Source organism: Durio zibethinus, chromosome 6, assembly GCF_047325235.1.
Source record: "Durio zibethinus cultivar Kanyao isolate XHJ-2024 chromosome 6, ASM4732523v1, whole genome shotgun sequence".
Lineage (NCBI taxonomy): Eukaryota > Viridiplantae > Streptophyta > Magnoliopsida > Malvales > Malvaceae > Durio > Durio zibethinus.
The window spans coordinates 34,635,509-34,658,129 of NC_143167.1; the positions used below are offsets into that span (position 1 = coordinate 34,635,509).

A 22,621-nucleotide genomic window follows, 5' to 3' on the forward strand; every position below is an offset into this window, starting at 1 on the left:
TACACACACGAACACGACCGACCTGGCCTTTTTAACCTCATTATCATCCCCTATTAATGATGCGGCTCTCCATTTACCCATATTAACACATTACTAAACTTAATATAGTCTTAAAATATTATTATTATTATTATTATATTAAAGGAGAGAGATAAGGGAGCACCACAGAAGTTTAGGGGTGTCAAAGGGTCCACCGGAAGGGTCGTCCTAGGGCGAGAGGGTAGGGTGGGGCAGAGCTGCCGGCCTCAGGAAGCTGCGGGGAGGTTACTAATTAGTAATTACTCTCCATACTAGATTGGGGCATTTAGCATTACTTATTAGTTACAAATGTTTAGTTTACTTTAGGGTTTTTGGGCAGTTTATAGTGATGAAAGCTTCTCCCATCATACTAACAAATAAGCTTTTCAACCAAACTTTGTTTTTTCTACAATATATAACTCCACTCAAGAGGAAAACCTTTTTTTTTTAGGATTTAACTGTTCTAATAAAAACTCGATTTTGTTTTTAGTTTTTTAGTTTCACCTAATATTTCCTGTCCAATACGTCTAGTGACAATAATAATACTATTCTTGTTCCTCACCAACCCTAAGCAGATTCACTAATTTACCCCACACCTATCTTTTGCCTTTTCTTTTTCTCTTTGCCACATTCCTCTCCTATCCTTGTTTTGCCATTAATGTTTCATACTTTTGGTTTTTTATTTTTTATTTTTAGTTGTTAATATGTTGTTCTAGAATTATGTAAAATTTCAAGACAATGATGTTGAAGGAAAAGAAAATAGTGTTGCACAAAAATCATTTGAGTTTTGCTTATCCTCTTCCATTAAGTATTGAGATTTATTAGAGTTTATTTGAATAGATGATAAAATTAATTTTGGTAAAATTAAAAATAAACATAAAAATTATTATGATTGTAATTAAAAAATTATTATAATTATGATTGAATAAATTTTATTAAAAATTTTATATTAAATAAATTTTATTAAAATTAATATTTAAATTTAACTTATAATATAATGAATTCAACTGCATCATACTAAAAAATACGATGGAATTGTGGAATCCAAACCCCCCCCCCCCCCCTCCCACTTAATTTGTTTGTTTTTCATGAAAATTTTTAACAAGTTATATGCATATTGTACAGGTTTAGGAGGGGGGGTGAGAAAAAAAATGCTTTGCACTTTTCATTGATTCAACAAACAGCTAAAACTCAACTTCATCAAATGAGCCAAACACCAGATATTTTACTTTAATACTGATATAAATACAAGGACTAGAAGTTTTCCTAGCAATCGATTTTTTTTTTCCCCGAGCTCTTTGAGAGTAGTAAATAAAAGAATATTTTCAATAGTGAGAAAATCTATGTTACTCTTTTCCTTGGAGACAAATATTGAGCTAATTAGAACAAATTTTGCCGTTACTGCATTTGGATTGGGCCCCATATCATATATGAGAGTGTTGATGATTGAGAGTCCCGGTGATTCAGATGATGGCGCTCTGCATGCTTACTGTTTGCAGAAGTTCTTGGTTCTCTCAACCTTATAGGTTGAGACGGTGAATTCTTCACAAACCTTCAGTTATCAAGAAAGAACTTATACGCAATTTTTTTTGGTGAAAATTGTAAAATTCTTTTATTAAAAATAATTTAATAAAAAATTTAAATTGATAGATGATAGATTTTAAATACAACGACGGATAGTAAGTAGAGCCACAGGAAGCATTGGCCCCCAAATATTTTGAATACCCCTTAATAAGTATACTATGTCAAAACAAATAGATTAGAAACAAAAAATAGTATCTGCATCTGAAACATGATAATAAGACTGTATTTGACATGGATAGTTGTGAAGGTTCTACAATTATTTTTGTTAAAACAAATTTATTTTAGCAAGATAATTCTATGACTCAATGGCGGGTGTATATTACATATTATAATTATTTTATATATTTATATTAAATTAGATTAAATTGACTTTTAAATTAAAATTATTATTTGTTAATTTTATTTTAACTTAATTTTATGTATCATTATTTTAGAGAAATTAAAATCATATTATAATTTCTCTATTTATTGCATTCACAATCATTATTCACAAATTCCTAAACTAAATAATTTTATCATAAATATCAAGTCATATTCATGTACACTTAAAGAAATAAATTAACTTTTTAATTCTCTTAATAAAGTTTCAAGTCTTTAACCAAGTACAAAAGATGTAATGTTTTCTTTTTAACTGAACACTTATACTCTTTTCATACTTTATAATCATTCTTAATTTTTTTTCTTCATAAAATCTCAAATAAATTATATTAATTATTCTAAATTTTCATTTTTCCTTAACTATTTATGTTTAATACATTTGCAAAAAATATGATTATAGAGGCTGGACAGCTCAAATATATAAAAAAATTTAAAAAGAGCATATATGTGCATCTATATCTACATTGATTCTCGAGTTCAAGTAACATAATAAATAAAAAATATATAATTTTAATAGGTCCCTCCAAAATCAAATGTCAAGATTCACTACTGTTTAAAAAGAATATCAATAATATGTAAAAAAATGATTAAAAATGTTGTTTATAATTAAATTTGATTAATACTTATTTAATGGTAAAATTTTTATCAAAATTTTTATTAAAAATACCTATTTAAAAAACATATAAAAAATTTTAATTTTTTTTTCAAAATTTGCATATTTTATCTATATAATAAGAAATTTCAATCTTTTGATTTCAATCTTTTGATTTTTAATTTTATTTAATCGAATTTAATAAAAAATTTCATGATTTTCATCAAACAAATTTCATATAAATCTTTCTCCAATTATTATCTAGACAATTTTGAATGCCTCCCTTCTCCACTTAATTTCTTTATTTTTTTTTGTTTTCTTTTTAAGAAAATATCATGAATAAGTTTGATTTTGCAATTGTGATTTACAACCGTGATGGAAAAACTATTTTGTTTTCAAGAGTAAATTCATTGCAATTGAAATTTTTTGATGGCCAATTTTATTTTGTTTGACATTGTGATCATAATCAATTTCAAACTCAAGATAATATGATCGAATTTAGCATTATTATTAATTCATATAACTAAAAGGGACCTAAATATGTCCCTTAATTAATGCTGAAATCTTTATGTGATTTTATGTTTATGGGGCATGATTGGTCAGCAGTTAATCACAATTGATAATCTACTTGTTGTGTACTTAACATTTTATTGAAAATAATGGTTTATTAGGAGAAAAACAAAGTTTTTTTTTTTTTTTTTTTTTTTTTTTTGGTTTGGGAAAGGGGCCAAAGTTTTGAGTGAGCTTCGCCACCACGATCCCCCATTTTTTAACTTAATAAATTACAACTAGAGAATCCTTGAAATAATAATACATTTGAGAGGGTTGTAATCATAGATGGTAGCATTTTAAGAAAGTTGATATGATCGACTTGTTTCATCCTTTATTTAATTTAGTCTCATTATCATTTTATTATATCTTCATTTGTTATAATTGAACATTTGAGTTATTCTAATGTGATAATGACATGATTGGAAGAGATTGATTCAGAAGGTTAGTTTTGTAACATCAATACTATTATATATTAAAAGAATTTCATAAGGAATGAGTGTTTGACACCTATTCATATAATTTAGATTGGGTGTTTGTTGAGTGTGAATTTGAGCTGGGGGTCTTACTTGTTTTGTGTGTAAGGTATTTAATGTATGGGTTTCCTAAATGGCTTTATTGGATTGAATAAATAGCAATGTGCTTTCCAAAAAATATTTAGGCCTTTATTTATATTTCATTATAATCAATTATACTTTTTTTTTTAATTTCCTCAATTAATTGAACAAAAAATTTGATTAGGTATAAATAATGTTCATGATTTATAGCAGTGTTCAAGGACCAAACAATGCATATATTTTTTAAAATAAATAAATAATTTTATTTTGTTTTTTTTTTTTTTATGATCGTACTATATTTTTTTATTAGATGACTCTTTTTCATTGATTTCCAAAATTCAAATAGTTATTTCACCTCTTAATTTATTACTTATATATTTTTATATAAAAGATGATTAACTTATATAATGTAATTTTTTTTTAATTTTACACTTTTTTAATTGTTGATTTCTATAGATCCAATAATAAAAATATATTTTTAAAATTTTTACTTGCCTCACTCGTCAATTTTTATTAGAAATTTCTTAATTTTTTATAAATTTAATTATAGCACTCGACGTGAAGAGACGATTGCTTACTAGTTTTATTTAGTTGTTTCTCTTTATTTCATACTGACTCATAGACTAAGCAAAAACAATATTATTTCAAAGCTTATTTAAATTATGATTAACTTATGTTGTATATATTATCAAAAAATAAATGTTTTTTTAAAGTATTTTTAATGATTTTATGAAAACAAAATTTATAATTAATGTAATATGTATAAATATTAAATAATGATGTTTAGTTTTTGAAGTGAAAATTAAAAAAATAAATATCATTTTTTAAAAATTAAATGACCAAGTTTAAAAGCAACCTATTTGAAAATTTGCATTTAACATCCGAATATCATAAAATGAGCATTTGAATGCTTTGTTGGATTTTACATAATGTGTACAAATTTTCTTATGAAATTTGAATACCTTAATTAAACACTTAAAAATTTTATCGAAATTTCATGAACATTAATTTAACACTATTTTACGGACAATCATTTAAAACTTAAATTATTGTCCGGCACCCTCGTTTTCTTATCTAAATTCATGTTTTTCCACATACAACGTTATATCACGAGACCGTACCATATATGAGCTGTCAAAAGCAATATTGAATTTTAAGAGTTTTTTGACAGAAAGTTGCTTTCCATTACTGAAAGTGCCAATTCGATCAAGTAGCAATGATATAGTTGGACAATCCTCCATCCAGTACAGATCAGTTTTCGAATTTGATGAAATTAATAAATTCGTTTCAATGCACACTTTAAGGAAAATTTTGAGCACTTGGTTTCCATACGGTTTTGGTCGACAATTGGCTGGCTAATTTTATCAAACACTTTGGCTATCGGGTATTTCTTTTTTTAGGTGAGGATATAATTTTTATAAAAAATTATTTTTTACTCGAAATCAGTATTTTTAATTACCATCTTTAATTAGTCTTTAAAGTTTGATTCTGTGGATAATGAATGCACAATTAGAACTTTTTTTTTTTTTTCAAATTTTCATTTACCCTACTAAAAAAATTTAAATTGGTACTAAAAATCCTAATAAAAAAAGTCTTTAAAAGAAAATGATACCATATATTGTTCAATTTCATTTGCTTGAGCTTATATTTTCTTGGAATATAAACTCGAAACCATGATTTAATATCTGATCACTTTATAAAAAAGTTTTTTTAGAATTTTTACCAAAGACAGGTTAATTTAATAGTTGGCTATAATTGCAATCTTCTTTCAATGAAGCTTTTTAGTGCTTGAGTTAGTCATTATTTATTTTAAACTTGATAATTCGTGTCATGTATCGTGTAAAATATTAGTGGTTGACTACTTTTAAGTAAATCTGATAATTTCAAATGAATATAATAATAAAATATGTAAATTATTCAAATAAAAAATATAAAAATGATATGATTTAAAATTAAAAGAATTTTGAATAAATTTAACAAAATAAAATTTTTTTTAATATTTTTATATTAATAAAAATTATAATACATAATTTTTATATAAAATATAATAAATATATACAAATTATCAATATTTTATACACAAGAATATTCATGGTTTACTTTTTAGATAAGAATAATTAATGGGCTGGGGATACTTTTGGGCCTACCAAATTTATTGCTGGGACTTGGCAGCCGATACGTGGTTTATGGGCTATTGACTAAGAGTATCATTTATTGTGGACCATACACTCACCAATATGCAATATATGAATATGAAACCTCACAGCATATGAAAATTGTAATAATTTTTTATTTTCCAAAGAACCATCCTCAGTCCTTTTGGTTATTTTTATGTATCACAGCAGCAGCAGGCTTTGTATGTGAATTTGACATCCACAACTCAAAATTTTGGGAGAAGCAATGGTGTGGTCTCACCATGTACTAGTCCGGAAGCAATACAGCTAGCCTGATTGTGGGGGGCCCTCTTCAATCCTTCATTGATGGAAAATTACTGAGGTCCATATTTGAAGACAATGAATCGTTTGTCCAGTACTTGTTTCTTTTAAGGGGAGGCTTCAATTTGTACCCTTTGTTTGATGTTTTCACATCATATTTGAATCCCATTAATGCAATCAAAACCAGTCCATCAGGGCCTATGATTCCACTCAGGACACGAGTTCGTACTCGGTGAATAACCGGGACTTGATCTAACGGTTGTTATTCATTTTTCGAAAGAATAAAGAAAAATAAGTTATCAGTACTTTGTGTTTGTGAATTGGAAGAGCGCAGATGGGTAATTAAGGCAGAGGATAGCAGCATTGCCAATTCAGTCGGTCATAATGGTAGTAATAAGTGGCACAGGTAGCATTTGCTGGAACTGATGGATGCGATAAGATGGATGTTTTCATCAAATTGGTAGTCTAGAATAAATCTGTGAATGCTGTGGATTCCAAGTAAATTTGATTTCAGCTGCTGTCATTTACAATATTGGGAGTAGTTTTGATACTTTATAGCTTCTCTTTTTGCAGAAATATATGAAGTAAAGTGAAATTAATTTACCCTCCTACCACAACTTTATTCCACTTCTAAGTAGTAAATTCATGCCATTAATGCCAGGCATCATCAACACCTTTTAAATGATAAATATGGCAGAATTGCAACCTTATAGCATTAGCAGTACAGATCAAAAAATTAAAAGTCAAATAATATTAAGCATTCAACGAAAAATCAATTGATAATAGATGAAAAAATATAAGATTACAAAAAATTAAATATTTATTAATGTGGTATAATACCACCTGGACAAGTAAGAGCAAAACTTAGACTTCTTGTATGCCAGCCAGGTTCATGAAGACTAAACCAATATTATCTGGCATGCATGGTCAAGGACCCAAGCTTCCTCTCTGATCTGACTACAACTGAACCTGGAAGCGTCAGCATAACACGGCATGTCACCAATCCATCACTCTTCTCCCCATATTTAGCTGCAAGTGAAGTGCATGTACAGCTAATGGCATCAGAAATTGGTACATTTATACTAGAGGTACCAGGCTTCTGGCTTCACCAACATTAATCATCAGATTCCTCAACCCAAACTTAGTAGGGAGAGGTTGAGAGAGCTCCGCCTGAGCTGTAGCATGAGTGGGTTTTTTTTTTCAAGGACACCAGGAGTCACCGTTGCTTCTTAGAGGAAAGAGAGATAAGAGGACGCTTTCTTTTAGCATCTCATTTTTGACATCCTCAGTGCTAATACGTCACCAAGCAATATAGTACATTTTATTTTTCTTGGTAAAAAGGGGGGCCAAAGGCCAAGTACAAAATAAAGACTAGACTAAACTAGGATAACCAACCGCTAGCATATCAGCAAGACAGCAATGCGTGCAGGAAGGTACGCAGGTACGTACTGTGATGCACTTTGAAGAAGCTCATTCCTTAATTTTTTTTTCTTGTGATAATTTCCTGGAAGCAACTTGATCAGCAATATTAATGCATGCTCAAACCTATATCAAATGATATGAACGAGATAGCCATGATAACTGGGTAGTCTCATACCTGGAACTAGATAATATATATTACAAATGAATTGGCCTGGGCCATGTGTTTTCCATTTCTGAATGCGAAAGCCTCAAACGCAGCCCACATCTTCTATATGATGCACACGTGGCGTATTGGTAACAAACTCTTGGTAAGCGTGGACAAATGCCATCAAATTGTTCTCCATGAAACTTGAAATGACAAGAAAATATATCATGTCTCTGAACAGCAAGTTTAAATTGAAGAAAAAGGATTATAAGCATAAGAATCAGAAGGAAGAGCTTCACAACAACAATAGCTCCTGCAGTGGTGCCTATTTGAAAAATGTAATTAGCTTCTATACATATCCAAGAAAAACATAGCATCTTATTCTTCTTTTACAAAAAGAAATGAAATGATACAACAGTACATGTACATTTTATGGATGATGTAATCATTCAGACTTCAATTACAAGTGCCTCGTCTTGTTTGTCATATTCAGACAGAAACTTTATACAACTTGACAGAGTGAGTAAGGAGGCAGAAGAAGCAGCCCTTTTTCTATTTCAGGCCTAACATATTCGTACTCGCGTCTTCACTCATTGCATTACTTCAAAATTTAAATGCAAACTAACATTGCTATCTCAGTTTTATCTGGTAGACTCTGTTATACCAAATTGAATGAAGTGTCATGTGGAAGAGATCATACTTCTCAGGCCTAGGATGCCAGAGAAAATGCCGTTGAACCTTTCTGACACCAAGTTGCAAAGCAAGATATCTCTCTTTTGGTATTGATAGGAGTATGTCTTTCAGGTTGGGAATGTCTTTCTCTGCAAGTATTATCGAGAATGCCCCCCAATCCAGAACTTCAAATAATGGTGGCACAAAATTGTCAGAGATAATAACAGGAACACACTCATAGAAGATAGCTTCAACTACCCGTGGGCTGTTGACCTCGTAACCTTTCGGGCAGATACAGTACTTGCTGCTCTTCATGTACTGGATATAATTCATTTTGCTTGCAACACCAGGAGGCATTGTACCTAAGATCTTCATATCATCATCTTTGTCTTTCCAATATTTCAGTAGGATAGGACGCAGATAGCCATGCATACTTCCAGCATAGAAGGCGAGAATATGCCTCTGAGAAGGTGGTTTTCCTCCAAGATCTCTAAGAGGATTTCTAGCAGATCGGACATATGTTTCTGGAAGAGAAACATCCCTCCCAAGTTTGAAGCCTACCGTGACATCAGCATTGCAGAGAGCTTTAATGCAGTGTTCCATATGGTGCCTTGTTTCGTATGGAGCCTATGATAATCCAGTTATAATATTTTAATGACATTTTATAATATGCATACGTACAAAAAACTGTCTAGAATAAAGTATTGAAGACCAGACAGACACTACTGCAAATAGTGTTGCCTTGGTCATTTTAACAAAAATTTGCTCCACGGAAGTTATAGGATGAAAGCGAGAAAATCGGATGGTGCTTGAAGAACATACCCAATCATGGCAAGCAACAAGGAAATGATCTGCCCCACCTGTTCTGTTAAAGTAAGGATACTTTGCAGCAATACCTTCTGTATAACCCTTCAAATATTGGCTTAGGTTTGTCCGATTATGAGAATTTCGTACATAAATGGTGTACTCTAGCATCCGAGAACTAAATGGCATATAAAACAGATGCGCCCTTCGAGGGTCCTTCACAACAAAACGCTTATTCCCTTGCATCAATTTCATAAACCATCCCTCTGAGGCATATAATCCCTTAAGTATCGGCAGATGAAAGATAGGTTTTTTCCCATCCTTATAGACATAAACTTTGAGTATGCGTTCCATGAGCTCATAGCTCCTGCAAAGTGCAAGCAAGTGTGAGTTGTATCATAACAGTTTTCTGAAAGTGAACCAGGCAGTAATATTTAAGGGACAAACTGCTTGAAGGCATATGTACAGACAAATATGGAAGCACTGAGAGAATTAGATCTGCAGTTGGACAACAATAGTAAATCTGAAGAAGTTCTGAGATGACACGTTTTGCTTGAGCCATTTATTTGTTTGGTCTTCAAGCTTACAATAAATGCAGAAGGATTGTTAAAATCAAACTTGAACCATATATTATGCTACTGATTTACAAGTCACAAGCAAACATCTTTAATCATACCTCGGTTAGAATGTCAATAAAAGATACCAGATTATAACTTATCACAACCAACTATGAACAAGGGTGGTTTTATTACTCCAATTTAAGCCTGATCACATTGCAAGATAATTTACTACAGCTTGTCCAATGGTCAAGCCGATACAACAAGTCTAACTTGCAGGCCTGATTTAATTTAATACAATAAAACAAAGAGAAAGTAATTCAACAGTCACATCATATTCATGTTCAAACTCAACAAAAAGAAAATTGTGAAGGTCAACATCCAGAGCTATGCTTAAAGTAGTCTTACCTTTTAAACATGGAAACATTTCTAAAAAGAGAAGCATAAAGTTCTTGATCATTGACTATGACAGCAGCATTCTCAATCAGCGATCTTGCAGCAATGATTTCTTGGTCACGTACAGAAGACCACCGTGGTTTCTACAATCACATAAGAACAAAGTTATTTACGTTCAGCAAATATAGCAGTAAACGGAATGTTTAATCATTCATGAAAAAATAGATTACCATTGCACGGGATGACCTGCGGTGGCGTAGTAATATGCGGTTCATCTCATCTATTGTAGTCACTGATTTGGGTGGCATTTCACATTTCATCCTTTTTCTCTCTGGTTTAGCAATCATTGGAGAATTATTTTTTGACGGCACATGATCACTTTGCATAGGTGTCAGTTGTAAAGAGGGGCCACCATTTGAAATTGAGTTTCTCAAATAGGTCTTGTTCACCATTAAAGATGCTACAGGTGAGGCCAAGGTAGGAGATTGGGAAGCGATATTTACATGGCCAAGTTCTTTAGGTGTCGGACTTGTCTTATTCTCAAGAAGTTTCCCGGTTGAGACTTCCTGACCATGTTTCACAACCTGCTCCAGAGTAAAGCCATTTCCAGCATCATCGGTTGACTCCATTGTCAATGAAGATACCATAGGTGATTCCAAGGTAGGAGTTTCTGATGTTGTATTTACAAGTCCAAATTCTTTTGGTTTCTGACTTGCATCATTCTCCGCAAGTTTGTTAGCTAAAACTACATGGACAGGTTCCACAACATCTTCCAAAGGAAAGTTATCTTGATCTCGAATTATATCATCCAAAACAGCAATCTCATTTAGATCTTCAGCATTCTCAGATGCATGATCATCATTGATATTTCTATGCACAGCAACTTTATTTCTACCATCCGACTCCATTCCCTCAGATGCAAGACCATTCTTCAATTCCCCATGATCTACCATAATTCCGCTACCATTTCCAACATCTCCACCAACATTAGAATCAGAACTATTACCATCTTTCAGCACCACATTAAACACAACATCCCCTGTACTCATATCAGATGCGTTGATGGTAATGGTAAGAGGATCACGAACCATAGCAGAATTAGCAAACGATTTTACTCTAAGAATAACATTTTTACTATTCTCTATTGAATCTTCATTACCAGGCCACAAAGACCTAAGAGCATTCCCATATGGAAGCAAAAAGGACTGAAACAATAAATGAGTAATAGCAACTATTGCAACTAAAAAAACCCATCTCCTATTTTCATTACCAAACAGCTTTCTAAATCCATTAACTAACTCCATAAGCAGAACAAGCCTAAACAAACCAACACCCAGAAAGGCTTTACAACACAAACTTGATTCAACAACTTACTAGTATACAGTTGGAAAATAAACATTAATGAATTAACTACCAAATAGCGTTAAAAAAAGACACGAAATTTAGGATTAAAAGAAAAAAAAACCTCAAACCTCGGTGTCTTGTCGGTGGGAAAATTTACGTGAGGTTTGACTGTTGTAAGAGTGAAAAGAAACGAAAATGAAAACAGAGCAAATTAAAGAGTCACCAGAACAGAAAAGTAAATGGGATTTTTTTTTTTTTTTGGGAGTTGTGGCCATGGAAGATTTATTAGTAACCAAAAATTCCCTTAGAAAGAGGGAATAAAATGGTGGGTTTATACTATTTATTAAGTCATAAATGGTGGATTCTTTTTTTTTTTTTAATAAGAAGGAAAGGAAAAAATACAAAAAAAAAAAAAAATCTATTTTTAATTGCAATAATAATAATAATATTGTTAAGGCTCTCAATTTTTGTTTTTTTGTTTAAGAAATTTAAATGATTCCACATTGTCAGCCTGTAATTATTATAGGTTTTTTTTTTTTTAAGCTTTTATTGATTATGAACTACAACAAAGTGGAAGCTGAAGGTCAAGCTTCCAGCTTTAAGGTTAAAGTTTTATGGAGAGGAGGGCTTGGGAAGTAAAACGACGTAGTTTTGTCTATGTTTATCTGAATTTTTGTCAACTCTAGGGTGATTTCTGATTTTGAGTATGGTGCTAGTGGGTTCAAAGTTTTTTTTTCTTTTTATCATACACGAATCTCTTGTGTTAATAAATATTTTTATAGGAAGATAGTGATTTTTTAATGATGACAGCAAAGCTTAAACACTCTTTTGTCACTAAATATTGGTCTGTCTTTCAAAGGATTTGGACATGGCTACACCTTTTAATTTCTTTAGTTCCTTTTTCTTTTGACAGTTGTCTTTTTTTTTTTTTTTTTGTGGGAAGGATTTATTAAAGTTGTTTATAACAATAGTGTTAATGAAAGTAGTACATAAATAATGTGTTTTAGGTAAAGTTTCAAATGGTTTGCCCGAAGAGATAAATAATTTATTGTTATAGGTTTAACTTTTAAGGCTGTAGGCCTTACCACCATTCTGCCAAGAGGTCCACGAGCCAAGCTTGCCAAAAAACTCCAGCCAGTTGGATATTATTTCCTATGCCATAGTGCTTGCTGGTCCCACTGTTGTTTTGTTATATCTTTGCTACTTAATCCCTTTTTTTTTTTTTTTTTCCAAATTGCCACAATTTTATTTTATTTTTTACTTTACCGATATTCCAACATTTGATTTAATTGGTTCGTTAATGCTTTTTTTTTGGTGAAAGGGTCGAAAAAATTTTCAAATAAATATTTGATTATTATTTAAATTTATGATATTTTATTATTTATAATAAATTAAATTTTAAAATTTTTACTTCAAAATTAATTAAATCTTTAAATAATGAAGGTTGACGGTTAATAAGTTTTAATTTAATAAAAATTCAATTGATAAAAATAAATATTTGAAAATTTAATTTATTACGATTATAAAATTTTTATTCAAGAGGTTTTATATCTTTTAATTTTTTTTACATATTATTTCAATTAATTAGTGTATGATTTCTTATTTCAATTGATTAATGTATGATTTCATGCTTTTTTACAAGAATCTCCTCGGTCAAAAAAAAAAAAAAAAACCTTTGCTAAATCAATAAGCACCCTCAATCCTTATTCATTGTTACTATTCTATTAACAGGCAGCCTTCAATTACTGGTTGAAATAATGGCAAACCGAGTTTTAATGTCCTACAAGAAGGTGTAGTGGAATCATTATATTCTCCTTCAGAGTTAACAAGTACATCCACTAAATAATCTTGCTGGATAAGAAAAGGCCATTTTATCTGAATTGCCGCATGTTTAGACTGTTTTAGCAAACTAAATATGCTAACTTCATCAATCAAAGCTCGTCTAACATCTATGAAAAAGACAATTAAATCAATTAAATTCCCTTGCTTGACTGTCCCACATGAGCGAATGATCAGTTTGGTTAAGAACTTAAGATACAACAGCATCCTCGTATTTACACCAGAAAGACTTTAAGAGCAAGCTAGATAGTTGAAAAATCAAATGCTCACAATTGATGAATGACAGCAGTTACTGCATTGGCTTCGATCAGGGAGCGCATGGAAACAAGCTTAAATACGACAATGGACCTACTGCCTTATTGCACCACCACTGGTTCTCAAGCTGTTCACTGAACTTTTAACAGTATCATCCACCTTCATTTCAACTATACTGATATAATTCAAATTTTGTAGGCCTTAAGCAGCAACTACAGCTGATTTAAAATGGTATAACTGCAGATGAATTACCTTGCAAACAAAAATTAGAATCTTGAAGCCCTATCTCTCATAGCCATTGGCAGAAACAAGCACTCTACCTGGCAAATAAAAACAAAGCTTCACTCAGTACAAAGAAGCCAGAGTTCAACATTTGCAACCCCATGAATCATGAAGCAATTGTTTGTGTAGATTAGCAAAACTACCACAATGAGCAAAAGGGTTCAATCTTGTCTGCGTGGCTAATGGAATTTCTACATTATACTCAAACAACCAGTAGATTATCAAAGCAAGAAACATATGAGAGAAGGAAAGAAACCAAGAAAACAAATGAACCAATTACGAACTAAACAGAAAATTTCTCTTTTTGTTTTTTTGGAAGAGAAAAGACAGGGCTTATTCTTCGTAATGATAGATCATCTATTCATTTGGGTAAAACTACAACACTTGTAAGATAAAAAGAATTGTAACCCAGAAAATGTACCAATATTTCTGAATGTTCCATGAAATCCAAAGAAAAAGAAAGTGCTTGCAAAAGATTTGACCTTTTAGTGTGACAGGGGAATTTACCTATGTAAATTCTCCATGGTCAAACACTCAAGAGTGTCCTCCAATATCGATCAGGCTTTACTTCAGTTCACCGGGAACTTCTGACTCTCACACTCTCACCCATGCTCATTAATTACCCTCGCTCTAACCAAATATTACAATGAAGCCATTATAAGAGGAGCCCCCAATCCCTCCGCCATTTCCCTACACCAAACAAGATATTTTCTGTTCTTAACCAAAGTATGTCAATACGACATCGTTGAAGTCATCTTCTTTCAGGATTCGACAAGACTATTTCTTTTGTGCTTGCTGTTCACTTACCCTCTTTAAATGAAAGCTGAAAGTGATGGCGCTAAAATTGCACATCTCCTTTCCAATTTTTGCGCCACAAATCCCAAACCCTTTTCCTAACCCGAACGAACCTGCCCATCGTCCACCCACGGAAATCCGATTATCCCGCTGGAACAACGCCAACGCCGAGAAATTCAACCAACGCCAACGCACCCAACAAGAAATCGAAGACGATATTCGCCGCTACCGCCGCTGGGATTCCGCCACCAAAATTGCCACCAGCTTTGAACCCTCCTCCGCCAAACCACCACCACCAACCTACAAATCCTTTGGCTCCCCTTCCTCTCCCTCCAGGCCTTCAATTCCAGGCAAGAAATCCAAGTACTCCAAACCCCTAAACCACTCGGCGTTTCGCAAATTCTCCAAAACAGCAAACCCTCCACCACCCACACCATTCGATAAGAAACCCGCGAATGTTTCCGTCGGGGATGATGGCGTCTCTTTCGTCATCGACGGCGCTCCGTTCGAGTTCAAGTACAGTTACACGGAGACGCCGAAAGTGCAGCCGATAAAGCTTAGGGAACCACCGTACTCGCCGTTTGGACCCACGACCATGCCTAGGCCATGGACGGGCCGGGCTCCATTGCCGCCCAGTAAGAAAAAGATGAAGGAGTTCGATTCTTTTGTATTGCCTCGGCCTAATAAGAAAGGGGTCAAGCCCATTCAGAAGCCCGGGCCATATTTGCCTGGGACAGGCCCAAGGTATGTCCATTCCAGGGAGGAGATTTTGGGAGAGCCGTTGAATGCAGAGGAGATTAAGGAGTTGGTGAACAGTTGCTTGAAGTCACAACGACAGTTGAATATGGGTAATAATCTGATTATTTTCTTTTTATTTAAATCCCTTTTTATTTATTTATTGAATTTCACGTACTAATTGGTTATGAAATTTATTCATTAATCTGAATTATACTTCATTGGCCCCTTTGTTTAGGTAGGGATGGTTTGACACACAACATGTTAGATAATATACATGCTCATTGGAAAAGGCGAAGAGTTTGTAAGATAAAATGCAAGGGAGTTTGTACAGTCGATATGGACAATGTGTGTGAGCAGTTAGAGGTTTGTACTTACGTTGTTACTCTTTTTTAAGATTGGTTTGTCTAAAGTTGTGTTGTTGTTTGATTTATGAGAAATCTTGGTCGATAGAATTGTTTGATTTTTGTATTGTTATCACTTTACTTACGATTTGCAGGAAAGAACAGGAGGGAAAGTTATTTTCAGAAGAGGAGGCGTGCTATTCCTTTTCCGAGGTAGAAATTATAATTATAAAACTCGTCCTCGCTTCCCTCTTATGCTGTGGAAACCTGTTACCCCCGTGTATCCGCGGTTGGTTCCGCGTGTTCCAGAAGGTCTAACGCTGGAAGAAGTGACTGAGATGAGAAAGAAGGGAAGGATATTAACGCCAATACGCAAACTTGGTAAGCTGCTGTTGACAGCGCAAAGTGAAATTATAGGAAAAATGCTTCAAATTTGCCGATTGTGGAAATCTAAAGTTAATGTTTTGTGTATTTGCAGCAAAGAATGGTGTATATGCTGACCTCGTAAAAAATGTTAGGGAGGCATTTGAAGAGTGTGAACTTGTCCGGATTAATTGTCAAGGAATTAAGGGAAGCGACTATAAGAAAATTGGTGCCAAACTTAAGGTTCAGTATAATTTATAGAGTTTATATTTTTTTATTATAACTCTTTCAAATATAAATGAAACCTTTTTTATTTAGAGAATATTAAATTCAATTTCCTGAATTATTTATTTGCAGGAGCTGGTCCCGTGCATGCTAATCTCATTTGAAGAGGAACACATACTAATGTGGAGAGGACGAAATTGGAAGTCATCCTTCCCAAAACCAGCATTTAACTCAGGGGTTGAGAAAAGTAATGCGGCCAGTGCAACATCCATCACTGGACAGTTGGAAAGCCAAGAATTATCTCCACCATATGTTCAAACAGCTAGTACTGGCCCAACCTTCATAAGTTCTCAAGATATTAGCATTGAGCAAAGACAGTCCTCTGTTGCAAATGACTGGACAAATGCAGCTCTCAATGCAAAGCCAATTACAATGGAGACTACTGAAGCAACATTAGATCTGATAGATTATGCCAGTGATGAGTCAGAAAGCAAAGGGAATACCTCTGGAAGTACAACTGTCTCTGGTGATATCAAATGTTCCAATGGTGAATCTGAAACCATGAGCAAGGCCTATGGTCCTGAGCCAATACAGGATAATTCTGGCATAGCAAGTGAAGAGCCGGTAGCTATGCCATTGGAAAGTGATATCATTTTTTTAAGTCCTGAGAGTACTCTAAGCCAGTCAGTGTCTTCTATTATGGATTCGCTGAATCATGACAAGCTGGAAGACGTTGCTGAAGCTTCACAAGATATTAATGGGCCAGCAAGAATGAGTGCACCTAGTACTGAGAGGGTTTTGCTTCTGATGAAGCAAGCTGTTGAGAGCGGGTGTGCAGTCGTATTAGATGATGCTGCTTTGGATGCTGACAGAGTATATGAAAGGGCTGTTGCCTTTGCCCAGTCTGCACCACCTGGGCCAGTTTTTAGGCGTCATTCTCGTAAGGTGGCTGTCCAAAAGAATGAAATGCATGAACCTGGGGATTTGGAAGTGAAAGAAGTGCGAGCAGTTCCCTATAAGAGAGGAAATGAGAAGCAAGCGACTAAAACTCAAAGAATCAAAGATGTACATCATCTGGACGTAGTACCACAAGGAAGCCTGGGAGTTGATGAACTTGCTAAGCTATTAGCTTAATCTACATTGGCGCTTTCAATGATGTACTTTGCGCATTCTATAGCACGAGTTCTTCCCCTGCTCACACACCACCCAATTTTGTTCATTGCATTGGGTTCATCTTTTCCCCAGGAGTTTTACCTAATCGGGAGCCTTGTGATATGTTTTTATGAAATTGTCATAAGACGATTTCCTTTTGTGGAAGAATTAACTCCTCATGCTTCAATTTACTCCTTATTACATAGCTTAGGTTGTTGCTTGTGTTCTACTACAATTACAAGACCTCGTATTGATTTTCTCTTTCCCTTATCTGTTACTAGCCAAACTTGCATTTTCAATTTTTTCATGCTTATAGGATTGCAGAAGCCACTGAAATGCTGTAATTTGAAGTTGGAAAAGAGCAATGCATTTACAAACCTTCTGGGCAAAATAGTTTAATGACATCAGTTTTATGAGTGAACTTAACATGCTGGGAGACTAAATATAAATACGAACTTAAAAGAGATTGAGATTAGGAATTGAAGATAATTAAGAAGATGAATATCTGTCACTTCTGACTACGGAACCTCTTAAAAATTACAGTAAAATTATTTATCAGAGAATCCAAGCAGCTTTAACATCTTGAAAGCAAAGAATGTGAACAAAGGTCATTTTTTTTGGAGGTGTTTTACACTGTTGGTGGCTTCTGAAATCCATATCGCTCATCATGTTCAACATATTTCTTCCAGAACCAATGATCCTTCCAGAGAAGATAGACTTCCTCAATTGGAACTTGCTTTGTCTCAGGTAAGAGGAAATAAATGAAGCTGCTCATTATGAATATCAAGCCAGCGAATACCAAGAAAATTCCAAATTTGAGATGACAAAGTGACACCAAGAAGCACTGCGCTATCAAAGCTGTGAAGAGGAGGTTGACACAGACAACCATGCTCTGGCCAGCTGACCTAGTCTCCAAGGGGAAGAGTTCGCTAGGAACCAGCCACCCTAGAGGACCCCAAGACCTTCCATAAGCTAAGACGAACAAGAAGATGATAATCACAAGGAACCAACCAATGCCTTTAGGGAGTTCTTTTCCTTCTCCAAACCTAAACGCCAGAGTTATGGCCACAGCCACCTGGATCAGATAGTCAAAGTATTACATCCAGACACATAAATAATGTTGCCTTCTAATTAGTTACAGAAAAGTGGAAAAAAAGCAGGTGCATTTCTCAAACTAACCATATAGCCGAACATCTCCATACCAGCTTCCAAAAAGAATGCTCTTCTACCAAATTTGTCCACTAAAGCCATTGAAATGAATGTAGCAAGAACAAGTGCTCCACTAGTTATGAGAGAGGACATGAGGGATGCCTCTGAGCCAAAACCCAAGGTCTGAAACATGACAGGAGCATAGAAGAGAATGGAGTTCATGCCGGTAAGCTGCTGGAAAGCTGGGATGCCCAAAGCCCCTAGTACCAACTGGGGACGATTCTTCCTCTGCAGAAGATTCCTAAATGGGTGCTTTATGGCCCGTGCTGCATCGCTGGCCTCAACGAGATCAGCAAATTCAGCATCAACATTGGGGGTACCTCTGACTTTTACCAACACCCTTTTGGCCTCTTCTAATCTGCCTTGTTCTACAAGACTGTTAGGCGTCTCTGGAAGCACAAGGCCCCCAACAAACATCAGTGTCGCTGGAACTGTAGCTAAGCCAAGAGATAATCTCCAACCCCATGGATGAATCTTGTCTGTTCCGTAGTTGATCGCGTTTGCTACTAGAATCCCCAGGCAGGTTGTCAATTGGAATAGCTGGTTCACAGCTCCTCGATGCTTTGCAGGAGCCATCTCTGACAGATACAAGGGAACTGCCTGCATCATTAGCATAAGAAAAGTGTTAGTGACTTGGGAAACTAGCATAATTTTTTTCAGGTTAAGGAGCTATGGCCTTACTTGATTGCCAAATCCAATGCCTGCACCAAGAAGAATGCGTCCTATGATGAGCATTGCGATATTCACTGCAGCTGCATTGATGACTCCTCCTAGGAAGAAGCTGAGTGCACCGACAAGGATGCTGGCTCTACGTCCTTTATTCCTGGTTACATAGGAGGCTCCAAATGTGGAAATGAGGCCCGCAAAGTATAGTGAAGAAGTAAAAAGCGTGAGGAGCTGGTTGTCATATTTGCAGTAGTCAGTTTCGTGTAGATGTGCTTGTTTCCTTCTATATATCTTTGGGAAGAATTCCTTCAAGAAATCATCCATGGAAGTCACTCCACCTGCAGCCATTATTAAGGTAAACTGTCATCACGTTGAAATAAGCATGATATCGTCCTCTTAGTGAATATAAAATAAAAAGTACATAATCTGTCAAGGGAGAAAAGATATTGATCAATTGAAAAGTTTGGTATTTTAAGCATCCTATTTGTCCAACAATATAAGAAGATTAAAGAAATTTGGAGGGATCAACTCTTCTCTCAAGGCTTCATTTTGATGGAAAAGGAAACAGAGAAAATCAAGAAATGCACTCTATCAGGTGACTGCAATGAAACAAACTAAGTTAAATTATTAAAGAGAAGAACTGAATAAAAGCTGGTAAGTCTAGCCTACACCCTCAAGAACATATTCCTCTGTAACATTTGAAGGAATGCAGAACTGCAATAAAAAAATTCTTGTTTCTGGTTAACCATTCTAGTAGAGTCCTGGAGGGAAATGAAATCCTAAATTATTGCCTTTTCTCTCTCTATTTTTATTGAGAAAAACTTTTCTCCAATATTGAGTAAAAAAAAGTTTAATCAATATGGTCGTTAATAAATGAAATGATGAAAAAACTGTAAAAAATTTTTGGTACTGAAAATAAATATAATCATGTCTTGATGATAACATTGAATTACAGTTGCTTAAACACAACTACGGAGAAAAAAATTATTCAAACTGCAGCACGTGATACTACTTTATGGACATCAAATTAGTAAATCTGGAAGATAAGATACAAAGCAAAAAGAATTTTCAACATTTGCTAATATTTATGAAATGAACAGAATCCAGACAAAAAGAAGAAAAAAAAACAGTGAATCAGACAAAAAAAAAACTCACCAGAAACACCAAGATCATATCCAAAAAGGGATCCTCCCATAGCCGCAACAAAGCAAGCAAAGAGAAAATAATTGGTAATCTTGTATTCATAGAGATGAGCTCTCTTCAAATTCGCTTTATCGCTAAACCCTCCACCAGCCATATCTCCCCCCTTCCTCTCTCTGTATTCCCTGTTAGCACCCTCTGAAATGCACTAACAGAACTCTGGTTCTCGCAGAAAGTGTTTTACAGGCTCCAGTGTCAACCTGATGAAAGGAAGACTAGTTTAATAAAAAAATAAATATCTACCTATAAAGCAAAGAAAGCAGGAAAAGTATGTGAGGAAGACTTTATATATCCAGTCGTCATACTAGTAGACAACAGAAAAAAATCAAAGAGTAGCTGTATGTTGAAACTCACAAGTTTTATTATTTAAATCAATTTATGTATTTTGTATAGCCAATTTTAGCTATTTACTCGTGATAAAATCCAAGTTCAGCCTTGACTTTGCTTGTAAATTTATTGGCTCAGAATTGGTACATATAGAACCAAAATTCAACACATCTCACCCTGATTTTAGGCAAGCAGCCTGTATATGGGAATCTTTACCAAATAAGCAACTGGTTTGGAATTTGTTACTGGTTAAGATAACAAATACATCCCACCAAAAAAAGTCCAATCAAAGCAGTTTATAGTTTGAAGTTTTCGACTAGACGAAAGGTTGGAAAGGGATGAGGTTGATGAGACGTAAGTTTGACTCCAACTTAAAAAAATTGACGGGGAAAATATACAAATTTCCAAAAGATGAGGCTTATCACTTTGTGGTAATTTTCTTCTCTGCTTAATTAATTGAAAGGCACATGAAAATATATGAATGAAATTCACTGTCAAATGTCTGCTCAAAAGCCTAATAATTTTCTTTTCTCAACTGTCCACTTGCCCTTTGTTTGTTATTTAATTATGACAAAACAAAATTGACAAATAAAATATTCTCTTACCTGACTTTTTGCTCACTTCACTTGGTGCCAATTCCGCCCCGTAATTTCAATTTTCAATGCGTTAATTGAGGACCAATTTGATAAGGATGTTTTTTTTTTAATTTAAAATTATTTTAACTTATATTTTAATTATTAAAATTAAAAATTTTATTATATTTTAAAAAATTATTATCATGCATATATATCAAATTAAATAAAATTCGGACCAAATAATTGTTCTAATTTATATAAATAAATAGATAAATGACAAAAATTATATGTAGTGCTAATAATTTTTTTTTTGTTAAAACTCTTAATCTTATTATATCTATATATTATAGAATTTATGCTCCCAATTGCACCAATTTGTGATAACTGTATTTCCTTTTTTGATAGAAAAAATCTGGTTACATGCTTTGAACTAATTATTAGTTTTATATTTTCTCCTTAAAAAAAACTTGTTGAAATGATAATTTTCCAAAGTGTTATAATTAGGATAAGATAGAAGCATTGGAGCTGCGTAGACTCAATTCTTTACATCTTTGCTTCATTATTTCTAATTGAAAGAAATTTTTTTCCACAAACTTGAAAAGCTTTATCCATTTGTAGAGTTGGAGTGACAAAATTCCATTTTTGACCCCAACTTGCCTTTAACTTATCTGTCAACATTTTCCTCGTGCATGCTGCTTTTTGCTTCGTCATTGAAACACCGCCCAAAGCCCAGCCAGTATAGTACCCTTCAATGCCACGCTTTATTATTATTATTATTCTAGATCAATAAATCAAGTTCAAGAATTCAACTTCATATTGCGAGTAAATTTTATTTAATTTTGTAAATATATATATATATATTTTTTTTTTTTTTTCTTACATAGAGGAGAGAAGAAGGAAAGAAATTTCAATAGCATTGGCCTATTTTCAAAAACTTGTTATCACAACTTTAACATGATTTGTAAAAAGAGTTGTGGGTTCCTGGTTCATGCAAATTGCACCATCAAATTCTGATCAGGAATTAAGGCTTGTTAGTTAATTTTAGGTTTCTGTTTCAAGGTGTGAATGAACATATTATATTATCATGACTTTATCATGGTAAAAAATGCAAATTAACATTGCTAATTTCATTTGAAGACACCATCAAATTCTAACTTCTCAACAAGTTTGGGAAAAAAACCAAAGAGTTTGTTTCAAGTAT

At 33.6% G+C, this 22,621-nt stretch overlaps 3 protein-coding genes across 5 annotated transcripts; 1 reads left to right on the forward strand and 2 right to left on the reverse strand.

The window, feature by feature from the left end:
- Positions 1-8,038: 8,038 nt before the first annotated feature.
- LOC111285943 (uncharacterized) lies at positions 8,039-11,767 on the reverse strand. Its single transcript, XM_022875657.2, has 4 exons — positions 10,340-11,767; positions 10,122-10,252; positions 9,175-9,523; positions 8,039-8,979 (listed from the first exon to the last, which is right to left on the reverse strand). The coding sequence occupies exons 1-4, from the start codon at positions 11,411-11,413 to the stop codon at positions 8,311-8,313; spliced, it is 2,223 nt and encodes a 740-aa protein (XP_022731392.2). The 5' UTR covers positions 11,414-11,767; the 3' UTR covers positions 8,039-8,310.
- A 2,754-nt stretch (positions 11,768-14,521) lies between these two features.
- On the forward strand, positions 14,522-17,713 carry CAF1 (RNA-binding CRS1 / YhbY (CRM) domain-containing protein). The gene is made up of 5 exons (XM_022873413.2): positions 14,522-15,472; positions 15,598-15,725; positions 15,859-16,084; positions 16,182-16,309; positions 16,424-17,713. Exons 1-5 carry the CDS (start codon positions 14,662-14,664, stop codon positions 17,423-17,425), a joined length of 2,295 nt encoding a protein of 764 aa, XP_022729148.2. The 5' UTR covers positions 14,522-14,661; the 3' UTR covers positions 17,426-17,713.
- A 175-nt stretch (positions 17,714-17,888) lies between these two features.
- On the reverse strand, positions 17,889-21,115 carry LOC111284633 (sugar transport protein 14-like). Of its 3 annotated transcripts, none has more exons than XM_022873414.2 (5): positions 20,873-21,115; positions 20,474-20,718; positions 19,334-19,656; positions 18,623-19,252; positions 17,889-18,518 (listed from the first exon to the last, which is right to left on the reverse strand). In XM_022873414.2, exons 2-5 carry the CDS (start codon positions 20,613-20,615, stop codon positions 18,072-18,074), a joined length of 1,542 nt encoding a protein of 513 aa, XP_022729149.2. In that variant the 5' UTR covers positions 20,616-20,718; positions 20,873-21,115; the 3' UTR covers positions 17,889-18,071. The 3 variants fall into 3 exon arrangements, with proteins under 3 accessions (XP_022729149.2, XP_022729150.2, XP_022729151.2); XM_022873415.2 differs by having other exon boundaries at positions 21,022-21,110; XM_022873416.2 differs by lacking the exon at positions 20,873-21,115 and adding an exon at positions 20,802-20,872.
- Positions 21,116-22,621: the final 1,506 nt, after the last annotated feature.

Bases quoted from the DNA above. Each gene is read 5' to 3' on its own strand.
- LOC111285943 (XM_022875657.2), bottom strand. From the start codon at position 11,413: ATGGAGTTAGTTAATGGATTTAGAAAGCTGTTTGGTAATGAAAATAGG. The intron at 10,253-10,339 runs GTAATCTATTTT...ATGTGATTGTAG, and splicing joins GCAGGTCATCCCGTGCAATG to AAACCACGGTGGTCTTCTGT. The intron at 8,980-9,174 runs GTATGTTCTTCA...GGATTATCATAG, and splicing joins TTGTTGCTTGCCATGATTGG to GCTCCATACGAAACAAGGCA.
- CAF1 (XM_022873413.2), top strand. From the start codon at position 14,662: ATGGCGCTAAAATTGCACATCTCCTTTCCAATTTTTGCGCCACAAATC. The intron at 16,085-16,181 runs GTAAGCTGCTGT...GTGTATTTGCAG, and splicing joins AACGCCAATACGCAAACTTG to CAAAGAATGGTGTATATGCT. The intron at 16,310-16,423 runs GTTCAGTATAAT...ATTTATTTGCAG, and splicing joins AAATTGGTGCCAAACTTAAG to GAGCTGGTCCCGTGCATGCT.
- LOC111284633 (XM_022873414.2), bottom strand. From the start codon at position 20,615: ATGGCTGGTGGAGGGTTTAGCGATAAAGCGAATTTGAAGAGAGCTCAT. The intron at 19,253-19,333 runs GTAAGGCCATAG...CTAATGATGCAG, and splicing joins GCATTGGATTTGGCAATCAA to GCAGTTCCCTTGTATCTGTC. The intron at 18,519-18,622 runs GTTAGTTTGAGA...TATCTGATCCAG, and splicing joins TGGAGATGTTCGGCTATATG to GTGGCTGTGGCCATAACTCT.